The sequence below is a fragment of the Pholis gunnellus genome, assembly GCF_910591455.1.
Source record: "Pholis gunnellus genome assembly, chromosome: 22".
NCBI classification, from domain to species: Eukaryota; Metazoa; Chordata; class Actinopteri; order Perciformes; family Pholidae; genus Pholis; species Pholis gunnellus.
In genome coordinates, this window is record NC_136549.1 from 13,328,511 (window position 1) to 13,354,411 (window position 25,901).

Consider the following 25,901-nt stretch of genomic DNA (forward strand, 5'->3'; position numbering starts at 1 on the left):
TGTTATTTTAACAAATAATGAAATGGTGTATTGATTTATAAACATTTTAAAACCGGAAATTGTCAAACGTGGCTCCAAGATTGAACCGGATGTTGATGTTTTTCACTGACAAGGAAATGGGACTTCAAAATAAAAGCTCAACTCACAAGTCCCGTTTGGCTGATTCTAACGTCGTGACGTCACGAAACGATCAGACAACAGTCCCGAGTCACATGAAACGTCTCCATGTAGCCATTTCTTTCGTTTTTGCAGCGACATTCTCGCTATTAGACCTGAAACTGCTCTGCAATCTGCAGGAAGTTTAAAGAATCCAACATGGACGAGGACGGGCTGCCGATCGTTGGGTCTGGTGTCGATCTCACCAAGGTTGGCTAACGTTATGCTAAGAGGAAATCACAAGAGAGTTGACATTGTGTGTGTTAGCAAGTCAGATAGTCACAGTAACGCTAGTTTACCAAAAACTATTTCAATGTAATTAACTGCCTTTAGCACCCCTTTGCAATATTGTACAAGGTGGCTCAGCTGTAGTTCATATATTTTTGCTATATTTGTGTATATAATTATTTTAAATATTTCAGCAATAATCTTCCATAGCTTCACTAACTGACATTATAATAAACTTGTAGTAAATAATCAGGGATTTCCCAATACCTGCTATGTTAAAACTGAATGAATGCAGTGGTTTGAAATAGCATAAGGAGGAGAAATCACATCATTAGGATCTTGTGAATTACTCCTACAGTACATCACTTCCTGGGTTCCTACTTAAAATATCTTTATCTCTGTGTCCTTCAGGTCCCTGCTATTCAACAGAGGAGAGTTGTTGCCTATCTCAATCAGTTTGTCGTGCACACGGTCCGGTTCCTTAACCGGTTCTCCACAGTATGCGAAGAGGTTTGTACATCTTCTTGTGCTCTATACTTTAATTTGCCTCTGCTGACCCTGATCAGTCCACACAAAAGACCTCTATAACACATAATCCTCTATCATACTTCTTTCCCACAGAAACTTGCGAACATATCTCTCCGCATCCAGCAGATTGAAACAACCCTGAGCATTTTGGAAGCCAAGGTGAGCTTCTTGCGCCTCTCTCCGGTCATTCTGTCTGCAGTGTATTACACTCTCTAGACACGGCGTGCGCATGCACTGATCATATATCAAAGTTTGTAATTTTCTGAGCAGCTGTCCTCCATTCCCGGGCTGGAGGACGTCACAATAGATGGAATCAGTCAGCGGCAACCTGCTCAGACGAATGGACCCACTACCGCCAGTCAGAGCCAAGCAGACGGTCCACCAGCAGGGACCCTGCCTCCGCCAGAGGTGAATACACACTAACATGCACACAAACAAGTATATACTGTAGTGTTTCTCAGCTCAAAAGCCAAGACGATTTTAAGGAATGCTCATACGCTTTATTTTCGTGAGTTAGCTGTTAGAGATGAGAAGACTGATTCCACCGCTCCTATTACATAAACATTGAAAACACTCCAACAACAGATACACTCTTTTGCAAACCACAACATCTGGAACCTAAGAAAGGGTACCACCTACTAAAAATGCAAAATAGGGTACCACATTTGATATCCTGTGCCGTCTCAACTACCTGCTTACTTCCAACTGTCATAGTTATTTGCATATTTCATGTTGCAGCCCGCTCAGACTGCACCAGAGCCGGCAGCGACACCGAAAGCAGAAGCCTCTGCAGAGAATGTCATGACAGTGGCCAAGGACCCGCGTTATGCCCGCTACCTGAAGATGGTCCAAGTGGTAAATCATCACTAACACCTGCTTATGGACTTAACGGATTAAAAAAATATATATATATAAAAAAAAAAATCAGTATGTTCTGTATCTCAATGCATGTTTTATCTGTCACAGGGAGTTCCAGTTATGGCTATAAAGAATAAAATGGTCCTGGAGGGTTTGGATCCTAACTTGCTTGAGTGAGTGTTTTACTGTTACTGTTGTGGTGATGATCTTATGTGAATCTTTGTATTTGATGAAACTGACCAATAACATTGCCTCCACTGCTGATGACAGCACACCGGACGCCCCCGTGCCCGATGGAGGAACGAGGAGCGCAGAGGATCAGGACGATGCCGCCACCAGCTCCGACAGCGAGTCGTCTTTCAGCGACTGACATTTCCTCTGTCCCAGTCACCCACAAAGCTTCCTGTAAAGGCCACTCATCGCTACTCTGAGGTTCTGTACGCCTGTTCTGAGAAAGAGAAGTAGGTTGCAGTGTGCTTGTAAAGGAGCACCAGCGAGAAGGTGCACATTTAAGTGCCTGAAACGGGAAACGCCAACCAGAGTGATTGTAATTTCAGTGTAAAAGCACTGAAATTGTTTCGCTTACGGTCGGTCAGCGACCTCAATTTTGATACATTTAGCATTTTTGACAAAGAGGGAATAATTCCCTGTTGAGTATTTTAGCAGTAGATCTCAACACATGGCAGTGGAAAGTCATTTTTGTACAAAAAGTAATTCTATACTGCAAAAGTTATTGGTCTTCTTCGATTGTCACACTACTATCACAGTGTAATGCCTTTAAGAGATACACTCATCAGTTAAAAGTTAAAAACAAGTATGTTGGATACTTTGAATGTTTGACACATACATTGTAATTCTGTGTGTTAAGCAAAGGGAGGAAAAATACAATATACTTTCAGTTTTGATGTACTGTATATCACAATACCAGTTTAATGGGAAGGAAAACCACATGTCGCTCAGCATGTGATTTTCCTTCCTAAAATTCAGCCGTCACTCTGAAGTCTTTTGATAGTTGCAGGAACAAAAACTCAATACATTCAGTGTGAGGCCTCTTGTTCTTTGTACTGTTCATTTTAGACTTAGAAAGTACTCTTCAGAAAGTACTCTTAACATTTTCAACTTTGTTATACATTTAAAATGGATTCCATTTCATGGTTTTGGCCGTCAATTTACACACATTAATGTTGCAGAAATGACATGTTATTAGAAGGTTTTTGAAAACTTATTATGAACCTAAACTGAAATCTGAACACTTTGTAAAGCTGCTGCAAAACACCTTATATGATACAATGAAAGAAAATAAATGATGAATAGTAATATTCGGTGTATTGCACACTAACCTCAGCTAGAATGAAGAGCAAACAGACTTACACTAAGAGTCAAATCAGTGGTAAACACCGCGTGTCGGAACAATGCACCTGCAGATTTCTTTTGTGTTGACTGTGTTCGTTGTTTCAGCTTATCGTTTCAGAGATCAGGACTTGTGACTACATGCCCGGAAATGTAAAATAGAGAAGTCAGGAATGCTTTCACAATAAATAAATATTCATACGATTTCTACAAATGCATTTTGCACTATGACAACTGAAAAGAAAGAGTGTGGAGAAGTCTGGAAAGCCCTTTGTGTACAAAAGCAAGATCTGTAATAAACTCAAGTTTGTTTAAAAAAAAGTGTATCTTTATTTTCCAGCTCAGCATCGTACCATAATCTCTGCAGTACAATATGTCATAAGCAAAACAGTACTAATACAGTATTTGAATTAAAAAAAAGAATTTCCCTTGTAAATACAGTATCTGTAGTGGACAAGTTAATGATCTGTGTTCATGTGACCAGCAATACAGTACAGCATTTCTCTTTGAAATACTTTGTTAGTCCCATCGCTTCCTCACCATGTATCGAGAAAGAGATGCTACCACAGTACTGGCCAGTGAAACATATCAGCTGATACTCGAATGTGATAGTGATCTTTAATTTGGCCAACACGATGACGCAAACATTTTTCTCCGAATATAAGGTGTCACAAGCCTTCCCAGCATGTGAGAGGAATATGTTGAAGGTAATTAAATCATCTCAAGCAGCCTGACAGTATTACATAGTATTTATTTACTTCCCAATGTGTCAAGTTATTCATTCCAAATTCACAAATTTGTCTCGGAGGGCTTCTCAGTGCCCTCGTGATGTTACTTGCACCATTAAAATCTGTAACAATCTATTGTCAAAAGTTAAAAAGATAAGAAACTTAAAAAATATATATATTTATATTTCTGACATTGAAAATAATTTTATTATTCAGACGATTACATTTAATGTGTGAAATCCCGGAAACCTCGGGCTCTTCAGACCGCTGAAATTCCTATAAATTAAACCATTTTAGAAGGAAAGGTCACTCCAGTTGAACTGTTTAAAACTTGTGTGCGCTGATCGAAGGCAGATAAATAAAGGCGTCACTGATCTGCCTGAAAGCACTGTTTTTTTAATCCTAATTAGCTTCAATTCAAGTTTATTTTATTACAGAAATTTCATTTGGCAGTTGTACTGAGCAAACTAATCAATTAAGTAGTCTAATCCCCATTGCCCGAGCTGTCTACACAAGCTAAGTCTCCCCCACAGCTGCACTGTAGAACTACTGTATGGAGCAGCATCAGCTGAACCCATTTAGCAGTAAGAACCAAAACTGTGAATTAGAGCATCCATCCATAGAATAGAAAGTTGACTTTTTTTTTTTTACTACTTAATTTGTTGTCACAAAGACAACACAATTGGAAAATGAGTAAAAAATAAAATGAAACTTTGGTTCAGGAACTACTACTGTTGAATAACAATCCCATTTCTGAAGTAATATTTCAGACAGGCTTCTGGTTCCTTACAGACAGTATCAGTGTAGATTCAGAAACACATCAGTTTGAGTGGTTCGCTCATTTAACCACATGTTGAGCTGTCATGTGTTGACTGTGTGATGAACTTCTGTTATTACTTTTCACAGGTCTGACGGGACGGGATGTGTCACGCTGCTGTGGCAAGTTTGAAACAGTCGAGAGCAAAGTGCAAAGTGTTCATAGGACGCAATAAGGACACTTATAAAAAAGGATTTGAGATCGTATAAAAACTATAAAGACACAGGCTGTGACCAGTTTTTTTTTTCCTGCTATGACCAGTTGTTTAAAATATATAAATAACAACGTTCCTCCTTCAATCCACCAATAAATCCAGTCAGGTCATACAGCAGACCACATCTTATAAAAGCCCCTCGGTGTAAAATGCAAATGTACAAAAATGCGTAAAAGCTTTACAAAAAACAAAATGCAGCACGATTTTACTTGAAAACACTGATTTCGCTGGCAGTTGCAGACTCATCAAGGTTACTCCGCATATTCTGTTTTCACCCATAAGGTAAACAGCTGTAGGACATAAAAAAAAATAGAGAGAATTGAGAAGTGAATTAAAAAAATTTTTTTTTTTAAAAAGAGTTTCCGTTTGATGGCGTGATACTCACCTTGAAATCGTCGATGTATGTGAGGAAGAAGAGGATGAAGCTGAAGGCAACAACCCACTCGCACACAGCGCTGGCTAGATGGAAGGGATAGTCCTGAAAGAGGGAAACGCACACAATCAGTACATATTCAACACATTGGTGTTGATTGCAAACTTTTGCAAAATGTATGTATATGTCATAGTGTCAAACGACAGCCCACCTCGTCTTCTGTGTCTCTGTGCAGCGTGGTTTGTTTCACAAAGTACGCACAGATGGCAGCTGAATCATCCATGAAGGAAAAATGGTGTTTAACAGCGGTTGGCACTTGTAATTGTGTGTATTTACTGCTAACTCCAAGAGAATGATGTTGCAATCACAAAGGGAAGTTCCTGGTTTAATGCATGTCATGCTGGTTAACATAGTAGACCAGGAAACTAAAGCATGTAGACTTTTTAAAAATGTGTTTGAACAGATTAGACTCATGTGAAAAGGATACTGGGGAAAAAAGCCAAAAAGGCAAGGATGGCGATACCCGAACGTACTCGACACACACTCATGGAGGACCCGAATGGATAAGCTCGATACGAGAGAACAGACTGGACTATTGTGTACGAGACACCAGAGACAAAGAACACCAGAGCTCCGATGTCGTGAACTACTGTCACTGTTGTTTCCTGCAAATCAAAAAAGAAGAACAAATACGCCATTAAAACGTTAAGTTATCTTCATGTGATTAAAATGTGCACCACATGCGAAGACGTACCTGGAACGTTGCAACGATGCACATGCCCAGACAGGAGAACATCCCAAACACAAAACCAATTTTATTGAGGCCCGGGTTCACCACCCTTGTGTCAACACTCAGCTTCTCCACATACTTGTACCGGGCATAGATGGTGGCAGTTCCTGCGTAAAGATGACGGAGTGCATTTACCACAAACTTCTTGTAAACAGCAAATTCCTCTTGCATCCCGACAAAGGAATTCTGCTTTCATTTTTCTCAAAAAAGGGGAACTGTAACATCTTGGGAAAGCTTTGTTCCTCCCCTGGGAAAGCCCAGAGTTGCCTAAAAGAGACAGATGTGACATTGCAGATGTTGAGTGGAAATACCTGCGCATGCAGAAATGAATGTCATCAGGCCAAAGATGCAGCTCTCTGGGGGGTACGCACCTGTGTCACTGAGAAGGGGAAAAGACAGATCTGCATTTCAGCCCTCACATCACAGACATGCGTTGATAGTACCGCATAACTTCCCTTTATTTAGAACTAGACCTCCTTTTTTTGTGACATCTAGTAAACTTTGGTCGGCTCTTCTTTAAATAAAAGTCCTCCTTTAAAGGGAGAAGTGAAAAGAAGAGGTCTAAATCCGCACAAAGTAACAGATGTGTCGTGTTGGCTACGTGCAGCTGGAGTTTGGGTACCAGCCAAGTCCCCGCGGAGGAAAACGAAACTAAACTCTAGCGCTCGGAAACCAATCAAAATAAAACATCGATATGCATTCTTATATCTCAGATTTCACTAGATAAAGATCGAAGAATACCTTCCCTTGTCTGAAAACAAATGCATGAATAAAACTCACCTTATGTATGGAAAGAGTACGTCGACATCATGTCTAAAAAGCGCAATAAGGTAGGAAACAATGAAAGTGCTGGAGGACCAGATGACCAAAAACACTGGTAGAAAGCACAGTCCTTGCTTGAACCAAAACATCTCAGAGATGGTTACCGCGGAAACTCCAGAGAAGACTTTGACAAAAAAACAACAACCGAATCCTCGTTTAAATGCTGCTCCGGGATCAGCGTTCCGTTGCTGCTGCTGCTGCTGCTGTTGTTGCTGTGAAGTCTGGTGAGGTTTCCGACAGTCACATGGTGGTGTGTGAACAAGAATGAGCTTGGCCTCTAGCAATAAGCTGATTTAGGACGCAGTATACAGTGAACAGTAACTTCTTCCCCATTAAAACCACTGCCTGTGGGCCGACTTACGCAAATAACACCTCCTCTTATGATCGTCCAGCGCTTCCTGTGTACGCTCTTCATCTCTCTCTTCATCTTTCTTCCTTTCGTTTCCACTTAAATGACTCTTTGAATGGTTAAGTGTGTCAGTGCCAGTAATCACCTGAAGTATTCTAAAGTTTAAATTTAACAAAAAAATCAACACTTAAAGTAATCATTGTGCAGAATGTTTGTGTTGTATAAAAATATTATAATATTCTTTTATTATTTAATTTACATTTGAATCATTATGTATATTTTTGGGTGTTTGTTACCAACATTGTGGAGCTACTATACCATGTTGGGTAAAAGTACTATATTTATTTCGCAAGAAGATGTCAGCTAAGTAGTAAAAGAGAAGTACCGTAAAGTTGTAATTAAGTACAGTACTTCAGTAATTGTACTTTGTTCCTTTGTACTTTATTGTAGTTTTGTTTTGATTTTATATTCACTTTTTTCTAATCTATTTTCTTAAACCTACAGGTGTCAGTACTTGGATTGGTACCTGGCAGGACGGTAAAGTATTTAGTAGTTTTGAAGTACTTCTATTTGAATTGTCATACTTCATACTTCATACTGTACATTTGTTTCAAAGGGGCTGTATTATAGTTTTTACTTCACCACCTTTATTTTACAGCTGGTTACTGATTACATTACATAAAAGGCTGTAAAATGTATTGTTATAGATTATTACCCAGCAGTATAATGTACACACTTTCAAAGGGAAATACTAGTTACATTGTATTGATACACATAAGTAATAATACAAAAAACAACATATAATAGAATACTTACAGGGGCCATTTTTCTGAATTTTAAGATTAACTTAATACAATAAATACACTTTGCTGCTAATACGCCGATGCTTTTCATTAAGTGAGATTTTTAATATATGTCTTTTACTTTAAATGTAGTTTTAATCCCTACAACATGGTATTGGGACTTGAGTATATGATCCGTGTACTGTGTTTCTTCTTCTACTGCTCTCTGGTGGTGAAGGTTGGTCCCAGACTGAGAACATGTGGCCGCTGGCTGGGTTCCTAAAGCTGGGTGCATCTGGGGACACCAAGGTAACCTGAGCTGAGAAACAAAGTTGGCCAAGTTGTCATGGACGTAGATCCCCTAGACAACATAGCTATTCCAGGGTGCTGCTCTCTGTGTTTACCTTCCAACTAAGAGACACAAGTTTAAAATAGTCCATGCTAAAATGTTTATCTCTACCATGGAGGTGGTGAGAGCAAAGTTAAGATTTATGGGAAATATGGCTGGTTGACATAGACCAACATTTTGCTTCAAGGCCAAATACTTTTGATGTTTGCTCGGCTGGTTTGTGCTCCAAGAGGGACAGAAATAAACTGTATGTCCCTCCCAACCCCGATAGCTTGGAATACATGCCCAAGACTTGATCTTAATCAATAGAAGAATATACATTATGCAGGCGTAATTGTAACAGTAATCAACATTTTCCGCAACATTTTTGTCTTTATTTGTCTGTTCCTTATGATGTACATTTAAAAAAAGTGCCCTACGGGAATGTAGTACTGTTTTCGTTTTGGGAAGAGGCTCAAATCTCCACTAAGTCTTTGCCACACTGTGATTCTTGGGTTTTCTCGTGTCCCTGATAGTTCAGGGCCCTCTGGAAGTTACCGCCTTCCCCTGGTTGGTAATCTAGGTTTGGATATGTTGCTGCATACTTGCATAAATGCAAGCTTTCTAGTGCTGAAATGTATTGGATTAAATGGTTGGAAAAAGCAATGGGACATCGTATTTTAAGGGAAGGCCGAGGGACACAGAATCCAAGTGGAGCCAGTTCAGAGCTTTAACTGTTGATGTGGCTATTGAAGCTCACCAGGGCCTGACTTGGCAGCAACTTTAAGAAATTGTTGGTTGAAAAGACCTTTTGTTTTCTGGCTTGGTGGGACTCCTGCCTCCTCAGAGAAGAAGGCTACTACAGCCTGCCTGGTATCAGCAGAGGAGACCACAGAGAAGGACCTTTGGTTTGTCAAAGAGAAGTTTTGGAAAACTGTCATATGACTCACAATAGAATTATGCCGAGGCCGTTTAGTTCAACTATCCACATTCAACACCACCACAACTAACACTGCGTTAGTGTTTTTATCACCCCACCCTCATACAATCACAGCTTATCACGTGAAGTCCTGTACTTGGATCACGTGATGACACCGCCACTGTTGTCAGTAGTTTCTGGTTCTCTTTGTTCATTTTGGGATGTACAAGGCGCGTTCTGAGCAGCTGTATTTCTGCTTTTCTACTTACGCAAACATGCTTTAGTTACAGAGCACATTTGGTTCACTTTTCATTGCTGGAAGATAAGAATTGAGATTAGAGCAGCGACGATGAAAAGACACAGTGTTCAACTATTAAATTCATCGCCAACTATTTTGATAATTGATTAATTGGAGTTATTTTCCAAAGAAAAAAAGATGTCTGATTCCAGCTTCTTAAATGTGAATATCCTGGTTTCTTCACGCCTCTGTGACTAAACTGAATATCTTTGAGTTGGGGACAGCAAAAGACATTTGAGGACGTCACCATGGGCTTTGAGAACATTTTCATGATGGCTTCTTTCCTCTGACAATCTCAAAGTAAATGTTTAGAACATTTTTGCTTTTGTTTTAATGAGAAATTGTAAAGCTGCAGTTTAAAAGATAACAATGAATTTTAACTTTTAATATCTTTTTATTATAACAGTTGCAAGTAGCGACGTCCCCATAGATAATTATATACCAACTATGCAGTTCACTTCAGCTCTGTGGAGCTTTTTTTAAGCGTCTTTCAGCTCATTGTTTTGGTTTTCACGACCCAAACCTTTACTGTTTTCATTCCCACTGCTCTCATCCACCTCTTTTCAAGGAAACAACTTTAATACTGGACTTACATTCTCCAGGAGGACACATGCACGACTTTAAATCCACGATAATGTGGCTATTAGCTTCAACCGTTGACCCTGAAGCCCCGCTCCTCTCCACCAGAGGGCGACAGCGGGCTCGAAGCGCAGAAGAAGAAGAGGCAGCAGCGTCACTACCACCGAAGAAGAGTGGAATGTATGGGTTTGTCATGTGTCACGCAAGTCTGACTGCTGGTCAGCTGACGAACCCGGGTCGCTTATGTTTACTTTCTCTGATTCGTGAGTTAAAGCCGCGTTTTCTGTGAATGAATGCAGCGGTATGCTTCGCAAAGGAGAACCATGGTAGTCGTGAACTCGGTGCTCAAGCTGTTACAGAGGCAGACGTACACCTGTCTGTCCCACCGCTATGGGCTCTACATCTGCTTCGGGGGGATCGTGCTCATGATAGTTTCCGCCTTTCAGTTTGGAGAGGTGAGCTTCTTCTGTGTTCTTAACTCCCAAGACGCTCATGTTGTTGTTTTAGCAGACGTTAGTCCGCGATCTGTTGTCCCGAGCCCGTCCCACCAGAGTCTACTCAGTAAACGGGCTGTTTCTTTTAAAGTGGTCCAGCTCGGTACTAAACCCACGTTTAAGATCTTTAACGCTCACGTTTTGTGGATCTTAAAGGTGTTTGTACTCCTTCGGCGTTACAACGAATCACTTGATTTTACGTATTTAAAAGGAAAATCTCAAATGTCGTCAAGAAGTGTGTCCCATATGGCTCGCTGCCTGACAGCCCACCACGTTGTAAGTAAGTTAACCAGTTTTGTCGAGGAAGGTGTGTAAATACCACGAATATCAAGCTTCGAGTTCAGATTGTATCATATGTTGTTGTTGCATTTGAACATTTGCTAAACTGAAGAGCTGTTACTAAAGATCCCTAAAATATTCAGAAAGTCTCATTGTACAGGATGTTCTCGTGCAAATAATGAGTGAACAAAGAAGCTGCCTACGTGTAGCAACTACTTGTATCATCGTGTGCCCCCTTCCTTTCCACACAGGTGGTGGTGGAGTGGAGTCGGGACCAGTATCATGTGCTGTTTGACTCCTACAGAGACAACGTGGGTGGGAAATCTTTCCAAAGCAGGTGAGTGAGAGACAGCATTTAATGCTTCCAATGAGGGGTTCCTTGAATGCATCACAACAAAAGAATTACATGAATCTCACTTATTCAATTTCTGCACTTACAGTAACGAGCAAAACATTCTTGTTTGGGAGTCGGAAGTAACAATACATCATTGTTCACAAATGTTAATGTGCAAGAAGTGTGGCCACTTTCTGCAAAAGACCTTCGTGGGAGCCACTCAGGACAGCGTGTCCCCGTCCCTGAATCTGAAAGAACAAGGACGACGTGCAACCATGCGTGAACACAAACTAATCCAGACTCGCCGGGGAGGGAAACGGGGTCACGGCGTCGCACTGTCAACGACCGTCTTGAGTGATTGCGAGTGTTTCTTTTCGCAGGCTCTGTCTGCCCATGCCTATTGATGTGGTGTACACGTGGGTGAACGGCACAGACATGGCTCTGCTGAAGGAACTGAGGACGGTCAAAGAGCAACTGGAGGAGGAACAAAGAGCTCTGAGGTAGCTATGAGTCCATAAAGTCTCGCAGCCCTGCAGTATATTGTCATAGAGTGCAAACACACTCCAATTTCCCCCCCCGAATACAGTCAGAGTTGAGCTGTAGCATTATCATTTTCACTCTGATCGGCTTGTTCAGACATTGCCCCAGAGGAGAAAGCAGGGATCAAAGGTTAGAATAACTCTTGAGGAGAAAGTCCCCGTTTCATTAGTCTCAATACAGTGTTGCTGCTGCAGGTTGTATAAGCTGAAAATAATACGAATTCACTGTTCTGATGCACACAGGGAACGCCTGGGGAAAAATGCGAGTGAGACAACTGAAGTGCCAAAAGAAAGGTGAGTCTGAATCTATGTTTATGGGGTGTGAACCTGTACAAGAAACCTACATTTAACATAGGCATTCAGTCATTTCCAAACCCCCTGGAAATGACTGTTAAAGGCACAATGAGACAGCAGGGTGAGAATTCTATGTTGAAACAGGAAGTCTGGGTTTGTTGAACCACAAGCAGAGTGTAAACTGGTGGGATGTCGGTTATTTGATAGAGGCGAAAGAGGCCCAGCGTCGTTAATAACTGATTGTTTATGATTGATTGTTATGTGCAGAATTCTTTCCATGAAGTAAAAACAATTGAATATTAATCTAATATTATGTAACTCGTTGCATCTCTTTTGCAAAACAAGTGTACGCAGAGGCTTTGGCGGCGATGCGACAATGAAGATTCAAGACAGGGATTTCATTTGTTCACCACCCAAATGTTAGGTTCTGTCTCTCTCTGTCCCCTCCGCTCTTTCTGTCGAGATTAAAAAGCCCATCTGTGAGTTTTAACCGCAGACACGAAGAGGGACTCGATGCAACATTTCCACAAAGGAAGCTGTTTGCTGAACCTGTGAATTTGACTCATTTCTAACCGTGTAACCCACAAAGTTAGAGTCGGTGGTCATCTGGGTGAAGATGCAGTGAGTAAAGTGTTATTGTTGTTTTTTTGTCTTGTTTTCAGTGTTAAGCCAGAATGTCTGCTGTCCCACTGCATCATAGCGCCCATGCTGGCCCTGGACCCCGCTCTGCCGGCCAACATCACCCTCAAAGAGCTGCCGTCGCTCTCTTCCTCCTTCTCCACCGCCAAAGAGGTGCTGCTGATGAACAAAGCCTTCCACGCGTCCACCACCGTCTCTGTGGTCGTCTTCCATTCGCAGGCCGAGGGTAAAAATCACAAGGACGCCCCCCTACACGAGTCATAGTCGGGTGTGATTACTGAACCAAGCAGGCAGATTATCACAATGCAAAAGATGATATTTGAAGTGTGACTAATGAGTAACCAGAACGTGGGGATGCTGCAGCGGTGGGGCAACAAATCTGTACTACCAGTAACAGCAGCAGCATGAACGATCAATACAATCAAATATCAAACTATATCTCTACACCTGAAGACTTAGTTTTGCTCAGTTCATTCTTTGTTTTCTTTACAGCTGATAAAGCCTTTGCAGATGTGTCTAAAGAAGACCAGAAGTTCTCTGTGTCCAGATGTTATCTGGTGAGTTTATAACACTTCCATTAACTCTGAGCTTGCATCCTCAGCGTTCCCTCCTGTCCTCTTTTCACATGTTAACTACACGATCACAGAGGACCGATGTTGTCAAAGATCACACGGTGTTGTTGTGGTATATTGAAATGCACGTCTTTGTGTGTGTTCTGCAGACGACGGATAAAGAGGCTCCGGGTCTGATCCGCATGCAGTCTCTGGCCTACCTGAGCGGCTTCCCGTCATCCTTTAAGGAAACGGAGCAGCTGAGAGTCAAACTGCCCTCTGTCATAACCAATAAGATCAATCAGGTGAGACATTCTTCAATGTTAATTATTATCTCTCACTAGATTATGAATTATTACTAGGGATGTCTGATCTGAGTCCTTCTTAGATATTTAAACAACATTTAGGTAAATACGACGCTTAAAACAAGTCGTCTAAATTCTGCTTTATTTTTGCTATTTGGTCCAAATACCGGCTCGGGACATCTCTACTGTCAGTGTTAAAAGGCAACTTTAACATAACCGAGCTTTGCCACCAGATGTCACTCACACAGTGTCCTATCACACAGCTAAAGGACGTCGCATACTGCAGACATTTACAGTTTGCTTCTGGCACAAATTAAGATCTTTTTATACTTCACAGCAGCGTCGTCATCTAAAACACAAATGTCACATCCTCCTTGGAGCGGAGGTTGCACCGTCCTGCCAAATATGGCCTTTTTCTATTTTAAACGGTTATGTTGTGATGTGGATAAAGGGCCTTCGTTTCGCTCGGCGGCTTGTGTATCTAATAATTTTCTCTAATCAGAAGTCTGCTTCATATTTTGAGAGGCAGGAATGCCACTAACGAGCGCGGATTACTCCGAAATAATCAAAGAAAACAAAACCGTGCAGCCTGGAGCTGAGTGACCCTGTCTCACCAGACGGGCATGAGTCAACTGTTTGTCCCGTCTTCCAATAATATACTCACGTGGCTGATTACAGAGAATAGGTGACGGATTAGGTAACGTCTTTTGTAACTGTCTTTGTATCCTAAAAGTCCTTCTACAGCAGCTTTATGGAATCCGTAAACTCTTAAGAAGCATGAAGATTAGTCCTTAAGTCACTGTCTTAAAAACCTAGAAGTGAAACAATTAGTAAATTAATCAATTTGAGGATTGACGGATTCAATTTAAGTCATTTTTAAGCTAAAATTCCCCATATTCAGCTTCTCAAATGTGAATATTTGCAGGTTTTCGTGGTCTTCTAAGACAGGAAACTGAAAATCTTTGTGTTTTTGTTGCAGGTCAGACCAAACAAGCAATTTAAATAGTTTAACTTGTCTGTTGGTAAAGAATGACGGGGCTATTTTCACTATTGTCTGACATTATATACACCAAAAGATCAACTGAAACAAAAATAGACCTTCTTTTTTTCCTCATTAGTTAAGTTATACGCCAGGAAACAACCCAGTACGTGTACTATCACATAGGGCACAAAGGAAGATCACAATCCCCCGCTGTAACTTTGTATGTGATGACATGCGGGTTAACGGTGTTTAACCCGCATATCATCACCAAACCCAGTCGTCCCATCATTCCCTGCGCTTGTCTCCCCAAGTTCGTGGTTGCGGTGCAGCCTGGTAGGTCATGTGATAATAGCCGGCGGCATTCGGGCTGTAACCTTAGCTGGCGGTGCGGGGGTTAACATTAGAACAACTGTTTGGAGTGGCGCAGCGCCAGCCAGCACGCAGAAAAGGTCACAAGGATTTTACAGACCGTCCCGGGCACTCTTTGGACACGCCCCTGTCAACTTACGCATGTTTATGATCGCCTGGCTTCACGTGTTTGGAGTCCAGTTCTTCTCTTTTATGAGTTGAATAAGCCGGAAAGGGCGCTGCAGGATCAAAACGGAGGTTTTGGTGTGGGAGTAGAGATGTTACTGGGAGTTAATGTGAAGCCACACAGAGTCCAGAATGGAAAGTGTGTGTGTGTGTGTGTGTGTGTGTGTGATTCAAGGTCCACGGGCCACCCCACAATACACAGTTTGTGTTTCAAGGTGTTTCCTGGTGTTGCCCTGCCGATTCTGTGAAAGAGGGATGATGTGCCTAGTTTGGAGGGAGAGGTTCAGCGGTGTGAGAGACGGCCGGTATTTATAGCTGGTGTTACCCGAGTGCTATGGTGATGAAAGCTGCCCCACAACCCCGATCATCTGCCCCCCCCGTGTTTGTGTACAAGACTGCTGATGCGTTTGCATTAGCGTGTATTTGTGAGTGTCTGCGGTTGTCCACGCGGTGTCTCATCTCCACTTCGAAGCGAGATTCAAAGTATGTGCAGTGCCACGCGCTAGCGCGTGATATAATATTTGGAATACAAGTTAATAAAAGAATGAGAGAACATGTTACAGTAAGAGGGCAAACTCAAGTTCCCACAGCCCAAAATGATGTCTTGTTTCCGCAAATACATCTTTTTCTCTCCTTCCCTGCGTTGCAAAAGGTCACGTGATGCAGGATGACGCAGCTTCAGCTCAGATGTACCCGTCAACTGTGCTGCACGCCACTACAACATCTCAGTCCACCTGCTTGAACACATCAGTCACCACAGGGTTAATCAGTGTGCTCAGAGAGTCAACTATTTTCTTTTTCTTGGCTAATTGCATTTTCTGTTGCCTCTGCAGTGCCATATAAATACTGTGGTGAGGAACAACTAATGAATTTAATAAAAAAAAGAAAATGTATATAAAAATAGTTTACACGTGCAGCCATGTGCCAGTGTTAGGCCTCCACACACGTTCGCTTGTGTTAGAGCATTATCGGGACTATAAAGAGAGCTGTAATAAAAATGGCAATGCGATCTGGGGCTCGCCGTCTCCACACTGAGTTTATTAGACACAGTTAATCCTCCTCACCTAAAAACAGGAGCAGAGTAAAAACACAAGAGTCGAGTTCATGCGAGATGTTTTGGGTTCAGTGTTTGACGATGGACTGAGACGGCTTAGAGTTTATGAGAGGTGAGACAGATTGGTTGGAATGGGAAAGGCCAGGGGTATCACACACACACACACACACACACACAGTCCTCCAATGCCTCACATAATTCTCCTGAGATCAGACTGCGAGCCAGCTTCATGGAGTCGATGACATCACAGAATTTTCTGATCTCTCACCTCTTAAAACACACACACACACACGTACGTTCTGACTGCAGCAGCCAGTAGATGTCTCCCCCCCCCAAGCATCATAACTGTTTTGATTTGATCTCCGTAGATCAAGATAGCTGCAGGGTCAGTGGTCAACCCCGTCAGTCTTCCATAAATCTTCTTGTCATCATGATACACTGATGAGGGTCTCTGTCCCAGGGTGAACAACGTTGCTGAGCATGTGACTTTAAAACTGAGAAATTGCTATTTCGGATGTTCCCACTGTATGTGGTGATTTTTGACTTAAAAAGGGGCTAAATGCTAGCATGCTCACAAAGGCAAGGCTAAAATGTACAGCTGAGGATGATGAAGGTTTGCGGGTATCTGGTCATGAACAAAATACTTTTAACCATTGTTTTCATTAAGTCTGTCTCTAATAAGTCCACCTCGCTTTATGGAAATGTATTCCAAATCACTGGAATTAATCTTTCAAGGAAGTAACACCGTACTGTTGTATTTGTCCCTCAGTTTGAGTTGTACTCTGAGGCCAGCATCGCTCTGCTCCACCTGAAAACCCCGCAGGACTTCACCGATCTGACCCAGCAGGCCAAAAAGAATCTGACCCTGGATGGGAAAGAGTTAACCATCAGCCCTGGCTACTTGTTCTGGGACCTCACCGCCATCTCACAGGTGCTGACTGATCCTCCTTTAAACCTGTTCATGGCGAGCTCTAATGCAGATGCAGGCTAACTTTTTATGGTTTTCCTCTCCAGTCCAAACAGGACGAAGATGTGTCCGCCAGCCGATTTGAGGACAACGAGGAGCTCCGCTATTCGCTGCGCTCGGTGGAGAGACACGCCCCCTGGGTGCGACACATCTTCATCGTCACTAACGGGCAGATTCCCTCCTGGCTCAACCTGGATAGCCCCAGAGTTACAGTTGTCCCACATCAGGTACAATTTAAACCTCAGCCCCTCACACACTGCAGTCTCAAACAGGGATGTGTGGTTAGCTTACTTTTACCGACTCCTAACCCGATGTCATGTCTTAAAAACAAAGTAGTGAACTTGTCATAAGACCCCGGCCAAGAATATATGGTTAAATTATGTTTATATTTACGAGCTTTAAATGTTTTATAGAATCAAATCAGCAAACTAATTTCCTGAAATCTCTTTTTGAGGCACTCATGAAAACGTAAAAAGAATAAAAGAGTGTAAATATGTTTTTCTTTGACTTTAGGATATCTTCCAGAACAGCAGCCACCTTCCCACTTTCAGCTCCCCTTCCATAGAGACCCACATCCACCGTATCCCCGGGCTCTCTCAGAAGTTCATTTACCTCAACGACGATGTGATGTTTGGCAAAGACGTCTGGCCGGACGACTTCTACAGCCACTCCAAAGGACAGAAGGTGTGCAAGCGACATAACAAAGGGCTCACCGGGGAGTTGACTTTTGTGGCAAAGACTGCTTCCTGCAAGTAACTATGAATTGACATATTTTCTTTCCTCCCTTGCCTGCAGGTGTATCTCACCTGGCCTGTCCCCAACTGTGCTGAGGGCTGCCCAGGATCTTGGATCAAAGATGGCTACTGTGACAAAGCTTGCAACAACTCTGCCTGTGACTGGGATGGAGCAGACTGCCTCGGTAAAGAGATCGACTCCATCATCTCTCCTGCGCAAATATGCCAATTTGTTTGATTCATGTCTCGTATGTTTTTCCTATTTCTCCGACAGGTGCAGCGGGAAACGGTCGGTTTGTGGCCGGGGTTGGCGGTGGCGGGCACGGTGGAGGTGGCGGACAGGTGTGGCAGTTCGCAGGTGGTTTAGGAGGTCTTGGGGGAACGTCGTACTGTAATCAAGGCTGTGCCAACTCCTGGCTGGCGGACAAGTTCTGTGACCAGGCCTGCAATGTTCTCTCCTGTGGGTTTGATGTGGGAGACTGTGGCCAAGGTGAGTTAAATGAAGCCCACACATTATTGGTGTTGGTCTTATTAAGGGTTTTGCGCAATTAATAGCCTTATCCTTTAACGTAATGTGTTAATTTCTGTTGTAGAGCACTTTGGCGAGCTGCGTCATGTGACCCTGTTGAGGAATCAGAGCCTGTACACCCTCCCGGTAGGTGAAACTAGGCCGTATTTCAGCTTCGACAGACTGGCCCGCAGAATCTCCGAGGCCCACGTCAGTGACAACCCGGCGCTTCGCCACACCTCCGTCGCCAACAAGTGGAAGACCATTCACCTGCTGCTGCACCCGGGCCACAACGCCACCCAGATCCAGTACAATCTCACTTTCCAGAAAGACGACGACACAGAGTTCATAATGAGCTTCAGTGTGGCTGTCGACACCCGCGAGGTGCCTCAGGCTAACGTGTCCCAGGCTACGAGCAAAGAGGACGACAAAGACCCAAAGCCGACCCCGACTCCGGAGCCACCGGTCCCGTTCTCGGATATTCCTGAGGACAAACGCGGTCCTAAGATCCAGAAGAGGCTGCCTGGTGAACCTCTGAGTGTCATAGAAGTGCCCTCGCTGAATGTGTCACTTCTACCAGCTGCTGTGCAGAGTGAGCTGCAAAAGCTGGAGGAGAAGCTTCTGATCGGTGACATTACCATGAAGGGTTATAACCTCACTAAGGCTGAACTTTTAAAACCTTTCAAGACACTGGCTCAAAAGCAGCAGGACGTCGATTCACAACCAGCTGGTAAGGGTGCAGAAAAGGTCCAGGGAAAGCCCGATAAAGACTTGGAGGCAGAGCAGTTAGAAGGAAAACCACCCGTGGAAGAGACAGCGGGAAATATCATTCAGAAAAATCCAAACTCAAAAGAGGAAATGTCCAGGAAACACGCGTCTGTCACTCATTTTATTCCCGTCCATACTGATGATGAGCATGAGAAACTAGCTCCCAAACATTACGATCTGAAGGCTGCGATAGAAAGGCCCTTGACTTCCAAACTACTAGACAGTATTTCCAAATCCAAGAGCGCGGAGAGTCGGGCAGAGCCAGAAGACGCTGCAGGAGGAGCTCCTTTCGGGAGGAGACTTCAACACTTCATCTCCTCAGACAGAGGCTTCCTGCCGTGGGAGAGGAGGAAATACTTCCAGAAACTGCTCGAGGTAAGCAGGGCCTACAACTTCCACTTTTCTTCTCAAGCATTTAGAGTTCTCTGAATATTAATCTCTCTGTGTTGACTCTACAGGAAGGGGAGCATCTGCAGAGAGAATTGTCGTATGAGGCCGACGGTGCCGCCACAGGTCGAAGGCTGCGGGATACTTTTGCCGACTCGCTGCGCTACGTCAACAAGCTGCTCAACGGCCAGTTTGGATTCACGTCGCGCAAAGTCCCCGCACACATGCCTCACATGATCGACCGCCTCATCATGCAGGAGCTGCAGGACACGTGAGTGTGTCACAGATTCTTTTGTTTTACGATATTCCTGACGAGGCGACGTCTCAAACGGCTCCGCGCTCTTTTCTTCAGATTCCCAGAGGAGTTTGACAAGACGTCAGCCCATCGCGTCCGTCACTCAGAGGACATGCAGTTCGCCTTCTCGTACTTCTACTTCCTGATGAGTGCTCAGCAGCAGCTCAACGTGTCCGAGGTGTTCGACGAGATCGACACGGACCACTCGGGGGTCCTCTCCGACCGAGAGATTCGAACTCTGGCCACAAGGATCCACGAGCTGCCACTCAGCCTCCAGGTCCGTCCTGGCTTTGATAGATCTTCTATCCTCATATAACAGAGTACAAGAATTCTTCCGGTTGTGTAACATTTCTCTGTTGCACTTTCTAGGACTTGACGGGCCTGGAGCAGATGTTGATAAACTGCTCTAAGACTCTCCCGACTAACCTGACCCAGCTCCACCTGGTGAGCCCAACACAGGAGGCCTACTACGACCCCAGCATGGTGAGCCACATTTGCAGTAAATGGCTTGGAAAAATACAAAACCTCTAATTCAAATCGCTTGAATCCATTGCAAATGCTGTTCAATCCACAGCCTCCTGTCACAAAAGGCCTCGTCCTCTACTGCAAACCCATCACAGAACGCATCCAGAAAGCCTTCAGAGACCAGAATAAGTACAAGTGAGATCTTTAAGTGCCATTGTTCATTCTAAAAATGGATTCAAAATCAGATATTCTGTTGCTGCTGCTAACATGTGCTCTGTTGGGACAGGTTTGAGATCATGGGGGAGGAGGAGATAGCTTTCAAGATGGTGCGGACAAATGTTTCCCATGTGGTTGGCCAGTTAGATGACATTAGGAAGAATCCCAGGTGGGAAAGACTTGTTTTTTTGCCTTTCTTTTGATCGTATCCCGTCTGTGATGCAACCAAAGTTCCCCTCTTAAACTGTACCCTCAACAGGAAGTTCATCTGTCTGAACGATAACATCGACCACAGCCATAAGGACGCTGCCACAGTGAAAGCTGTGCTGAGAGACTTCTACGAGTCCATGTTCCCGCTGCCATCCCAGTTTGAACTGCCAAGAGAGTACCGCAACAGATTCCTGCATATGGAAGAGCTCCAGGATTGGTAGGATGTGAAGTTTAGAGAACATTTTTGAGTCCTTTTTGCACGAGAGCTGGTAATTTATTAAGCGCTTCTTTTTCCACAATCGTGAGATAAGCCTGAGATAAGAATTTTGTGTCTGTCATCACGTGGAACCGAGCGTTGCCAGTTTGGAGCAGTGGGAACCCTTCAGGGGCTTTGGAGGGTTTCTTGTCAGGGATCTTGCTCCTGTACTTGGGGAGCTTCAGCGAGAGAATGCCAGACTCGCATAGAGGCTTTAAAATTAGACCACGCCGCATCAGATCAGTCGCTAGCTGTAAGATGCTTGCAAGATCATTACACAGCTGAGCCTCCCGTCTAGTCCCCCGTCTCCCGCTTCTGTCTTTGAGTTAGTAAAGTAACTGCCAGATGGCGTTGGGTGATGTCACCTTGTCACCTTCTCACCTCGTCGCCCTGCTGCCCTCTGCACATTGTATGTTTCCTTCTTGTTATATCACAACTAGCCTCCCCTCCAGGGAGACGTGCCAAATAGTTTCTGCATCTGCTGCTGCTGTTGTTGTTTTACTTAAAACTAACCGATTGTGTTTTTTCGCAGGCGAGTATATCGGGACAAGCTGAAGTTCTGGACGCACTGTGTCCTCATAACGCTCGTCGTCTTCACCATCATGTCCTTCTTTGCTGAACAGGTCAGTGGGTCCGACTCGGACCACACACACCCAGTTTTATTACACATTCAGTTAAAAGACACCCCAGACATTCGCTCACACACCTCTCCGTTTCCATGATTGACGCTTGAGCTATGATTCAGGCCTTCGCTGCCGAAGTTCCACTCGGAGGTGCATCCGTCTCGTGTGTCGCGATAGTATGAGCCAGAACCTGACTCTACAGAAATTAAAGACGCCCAGAGGTCCTCTAAAAAGTCTTTGTTGACTTGGATCAGACAGTATTTGTATGTGCTTCAGACTTCTTTGTTGCCAGATAAGTGGGATTTATATCTGAAACGACACTACTGCAAATAATTAAAAAATCATGACGGTGAGCTTGGACGACTTTCCTGTCAAATTCCTCCAATTTGGTACTTGAAAGAGATTCAAACAAATGCCAGGAAATGTTTAACAAATACCACTCGGCCACGGTTTGACATTGAGCTGTTTTAGAGGCGCTTCCCTAATCCAAAGGTTTCCAGTTTCTCCTCCGCCAACACTAAAAAAAGGTTAAGAGGTGCGGTGACCTTAGGAGAATTTTCCCTCACAGCACCTCGTGGGACCCGAGTTCTCAGATAGGATCGTGTCCAGTATCTCCGTCACCACACAAACCTTTGATGTCTTTTTGGCACCACATGAGCCTGGCTGTCATTAAGACATTTGAGTCAGCTTTGTACAGTTCAGAACAGAGACATCAAAAGTGTCTTTCATCCGGAGGAGGTGATTTTACTCTGCTGCCCTACTTATAAGATTATCTTTGCTTCCTTGGGTTATGTACGGCCTATGGGGAATTTGGTGTTAAAGTCCTTTTGAGTAATTAAGTCTTAATTAAGAACGTCGATACCACTTCACATCCCCACCCATCTCCATCACAGTCCTCCTCTTGCTGACAGACAACACAAAGCTTTGTTTTGTCTTCCCTTAGTTTCTTATTGTTCCATTTCCTCTTCTTCCCTCTCCCCGCAGCTGATTCTGCTGAAGCGAAAGCTGTTCCCCAGACGCAGAGTAAACAGCAACCCTGAGCGGGTGTGAAAAATAAAAAGGGAAGACTTCCCTTTCCTCTTCTTTCTGCTCTTCCAACGTCGTCCGCCCTCTCTCACCTGCTCGGAAGAGAGGATTCAGCCCGGAGGACTGGGCGGAAACGGGAATCTGAAGTCCTCCGTGCTTGTGTTGCATCAGCACGTACAGTGGATAGACTCATGTGAGATGGCGATGAAGCATTTTTCATAAGATAAAGGATGGGGCTGGCCAGTGAAAGGAATGGCAGCCAGAAAGAAGAAGCCTGTGATACTTCTTTTACTCCGCTGGGGGCATCCGAGGCTTTTGTACAACACACACATTTGCAGCTACACGAACAAACACTCCCTCCACACTGCACCACCCTCCCTGTGTCCTGTTCTCACCGCGTTATTGATTGATGTGCTGTTAAAGGGTGAAACATTTGACAGCAGCTGGTCCGGTTGAGTCGCTTTTTAAGTAAAAATGCCAAACATTTGCTGTTACCAGCTTCTTAAATCGGAGTATTTTCCCTGTTTTACATCACCGTTGGTTAATTATCTTTGGGTTTTGGACTGCTAGTTAAACAACAAACACTTTTGAAGACGTTACCTTTGAGGGCTGGGAAATAGTGATAGGCTTTTTGACAGCAACAGTGGAGAGAGGGACAGGAAATGTGGGGAAAGAGAATACACTTCGTCCAAATCGGTGCTCAGGCCTCGGCTATCTGGGTTGGCCTTTATAATTTTTTTTTATATACAAAACGATTAATTGCAAAAATGTTCAGCAGATCAAAATAATTTTCACCTGCAACCCTGGTTGTGTTTGTCTTTTATCACTATGGCTTCATTTTAAGGACATTAAGGTACATATAGGATGAATAAAATAAAATGTGTAAGTGTTGGTTGTTGGTCTGTCGTTAAAAACAAGGAAACTTGAAGTGCCTTTGTTCATTCCTGCTTGTTTGAACATTTTTGGTTTATCTCCTTTAGTTTTTTTTTTTTTATAAATATGTCCTAAATGTTGGCCACATCACCCTTATCTAGTGATTTACAATGAGAATGAATGGGATATAGGATAATGTGATTCTTAATGTGGTACAAATTTAATTGATTGTTGGAGCTACATGTAATACTACAGCTTTCATAGCTTCCTGTACGTGTGTCCCTGTGGGACTCAACAGGCTCGCTACTGTCTGAAATTCAGACTCCCTCAGCATGACCTGTAACTTATTTTGATTGTATTATTGTGACAGTGAGCCCGATGACCGGTGCAGCTGAATGAAAACATAGCCTCAGACAATGCTCGTCAACTGCTCCAACTTTTTCCTCTGAATGTCAGTTTTACAAAGTTCTTTAATACAATGACAGAAAGAGGAAGTGACTAGTAGTTGTCAGCATTTTACCGCTGCCATAACAGTCTTGATGTACTGTATGATGTTAGCAGGCGAGGCGATGAGTTACATGGCATCTCTCTGATTGCATCAGTTCAATGGTTCTTCTAAATAAAATAATGTGGCTTGGTTCAGTCATCTTGGTGTTTTTGTCATGTGTGAATGTAGCGTAGCGCACCTTCTCTACTATACTCGCATTAAGTACAATTTTGGGGTTAGGTTTTTTTATTCAACATTACTATTGACATGACTATTATTCTTACTTTATAGATTAAAGTTTAAAATATAAATCTTATCTGGTTGGGGCCTCTGTTTCAAGCGTCTGAGTTGTAAGCAGTTCCACCAAAGTTGTTTTCTAAATGAACTTCTCGCACGGTTTTATGTTATTTGATACCCAAACAAGTACAATTATCCAATATATCACAAATAAAGCAGTCTACAGCCATGCTAGCAACTCTGTGAGGCTTTACTTTGAGCTACATGCTAACGCCAGCATGCTAACTAGCTCACAATGTGATGCTTAGCAGATATGTTTACCATGTTAACCATCCTAGTTTAGTGTTAGCATGCTAGTATGTTGCTAATTAACAATACATTTAGTTAAAAAAATAAATTAAGAACATTTTTCTGTAACGTTACTCTAGTAATCAGTAATCACTGATCAGCTGGTACTTACGTTTACCCCGTTATCTTCCGGCAGCACGTCATATCGCGAGATTTCAGAACGAGACTTCTCCTTGAGCGAGACTTCAATCATTTCAAGGCACTTATTAAAACAATCAAAGAAAGCAGAAAAGGTTGGGTCAGACCACAATAACGTCCTCATTCAAAATAAAAGAAGTTCACATGAAAATATGAGAAATACTACCCGTGTAATGAATTATTAGATTTAAAGCAGATATTTCTCTATACTGGACCAGTTTCAGAAATTGTTCAAACGTGGGAAATAGGGTCCAATTTGAAAAATAGTTTTCCTTTAACATTTATTGAAATTAAAATCTTTGAAATCTTTAAGTAAAGGATTCACCACTGACAGTAACAACACATCACATGAAAAATATTTTCTTTATTACAATCTTTTCCACTCATACAGTATCTGTTAGTAGAAAGGTGTTTTACTGTGTTATTGAACAGTGCAACATGGTGTTGAAATAAAGGTTGTACATTTCAATGCATAGTTCCGAAGTCCATCGTAAATTTTGCAAAATCATATTTTTTTTTAGGACATGCCCCTCTATATTGTCCATAATCCTGCAGAAGCAGCGTGAGAGGACACTTTGCCAAATCAAATTCAAGAGTACAATTGTCTTTTACCCTTCTATTGTTTACCGGCACTACAGAAATATCCCTTTTGAACCAAATTAACCTGAATAATGAATAAACCAGATAACTCAATGATAATCCAACAAATCTTTAAGAACCAAATAACTATGAGTGAACAGTTCCAGTAGCATCGTATTATTATTACTATTGTTGCATCTGGTTTGATACTTCAGTGGAAAAAGAAAAATGTACAAAGCCGTTTTAAATATTCACAAGTTAAACAGTAATTACAACAAAAATATTTAAGGCGTTTTCAGTTGAATTCTGTACAATCACATATAATTAGCTATTAGCCCTTCAGGGAGAAGAACAGAAAGCAGAACGAGTCGTGTGTTAATGCTTCATCAGTCGACGGCGCTCTAACAGGCGGGAGGGGAGGAGTATGTTTTTGTTTTTCCAGTATTGTCGGATGAGATGAGTAACAGAGGATAAAATATTAATAGAAAGGTGTTTTTTTTTTTAAGAGAAGCCTGATAGAAAACCTGTCGATGTTTTCAGCACTAACACAGACCGTTGCCCCGACACGTTGACAACCTGCCAGTCCACATTGCAAACTTCATTGGAAATTATTTGAGGTTTTAAAGGTCATTTTAAAACAATTTAAATCTGCGCTTTCAA

At 42.8% G+C, this 25,901-nt stretch overlaps 3 protein-coding genes across 4 annotated transcripts; 2 read left to right on the forward strand and 1 right to left on the reverse strand.

Moving 5' to 3' along the window:
* The first annotated feature begins 188 nt into the window (after nucleotides 1-188).
* washc3 (WASH complex subunit 3) lies at nucleotides 189-3,429 on the forward strand. The gene is made up of 7 exons (XM_079184019.1): nucleotides 189-366; nucleotides 796-894; nucleotides 1,006-1,071; nucleotides 1,183-1,320; nucleotides 1,651-1,767; nucleotides 1,879-1,943; nucleotides 2,041-3,429. The coding sequence occupies exons 1-7, from the start codon at nucleotides 316-318 to the stop codon at nucleotides 2,138-2,140; spliced, it is 636 nt and encodes a 211-aa protein (XP_079040145.1). The 5' UTR covers nucleotides 189-315; the 3' UTR covers nucleotides 2,141-3,429.
* dram1 (DNA-damage regulated autophagy modulator 1) lies at nucleotides 3,422-7,186 on the reverse strand. Of its 2 annotated transcripts, none has more exons than XM_079184018.1 (7): nucleotides 6,823-7,186; nucleotides 6,354-6,421; nucleotides 6,007-6,149; nucleotides 5,740-5,839; nucleotides 5,464-5,522; nucleotides 5,265-5,357; nucleotides 3,422-5,169 (listed from the first exon to the last, which is right to left on the reverse strand). In XM_079184018.1, the coding sequence occupies exons 1-7, from the start codon at nucleotides 6,951-6,953 to the stop codon at nucleotides 5,131-5,133; spliced, it is 633 nt and encodes a 210-aa protein (XP_079040144.1). In that variant the 5' UTR covers nucleotides 6,954-7,186; the 3' UTR covers nucleotides 3,422-5,130. The 2 variants fall into 2 exon arrangements, with proteins under 2 accessions (XP_079040144.1, XP_079040143.1); XM_079184017.1 differs by having other exon boundaries at nucleotides 5,740-5,917.
* Nucleotides 7,187-10,412: 3,226 nt separating this feature from the next.
* gnptab (N-acetylglucosamine-1-phosphate transferase subunits alpha and beta) lies at nucleotides 10,413-24,083 on the forward strand (the record flags this gene model as incomplete). The annotated part of the gene is made up of 21 exons (XM_079183510.1): nucleotides 10,413-10,574; nucleotides 11,144-11,229; nucleotides 11,607-11,726; nucleotides 12,009-12,059; nucleotides 12,722-12,924; nucleotides 13,191-13,255; nucleotides 13,420-13,554; nucleotides 16,894-17,055; nucleotides 17,139-17,318; nucleotides 17,605-17,775; nucleotides 17,887-18,010; nucleotides 18,100-18,315; nucleotides 18,419-19,476; nucleotides 19,560-19,759; nucleotides 19,841-20,060; nucleotides 20,153-20,266; nucleotides 20,358-20,443; nucleotides 20,535-20,633; nucleotides 20,724-20,891; nucleotides 21,463-21,553; nucleotides 22,538-24,083. The coding sequence occupies 21 exons, from the start codon at nucleotides 10,413-10,415 to the stop codon at nucleotides 22,601-22,603; spliced, it is 3,777 nt and encodes a 1,258-aa protein (XP_079039636.1). The 3' UTR covers nucleotides 22,604-24,083.
* Nucleotides 24,084-25,901: the final 1,818 nt, after the last annotated feature.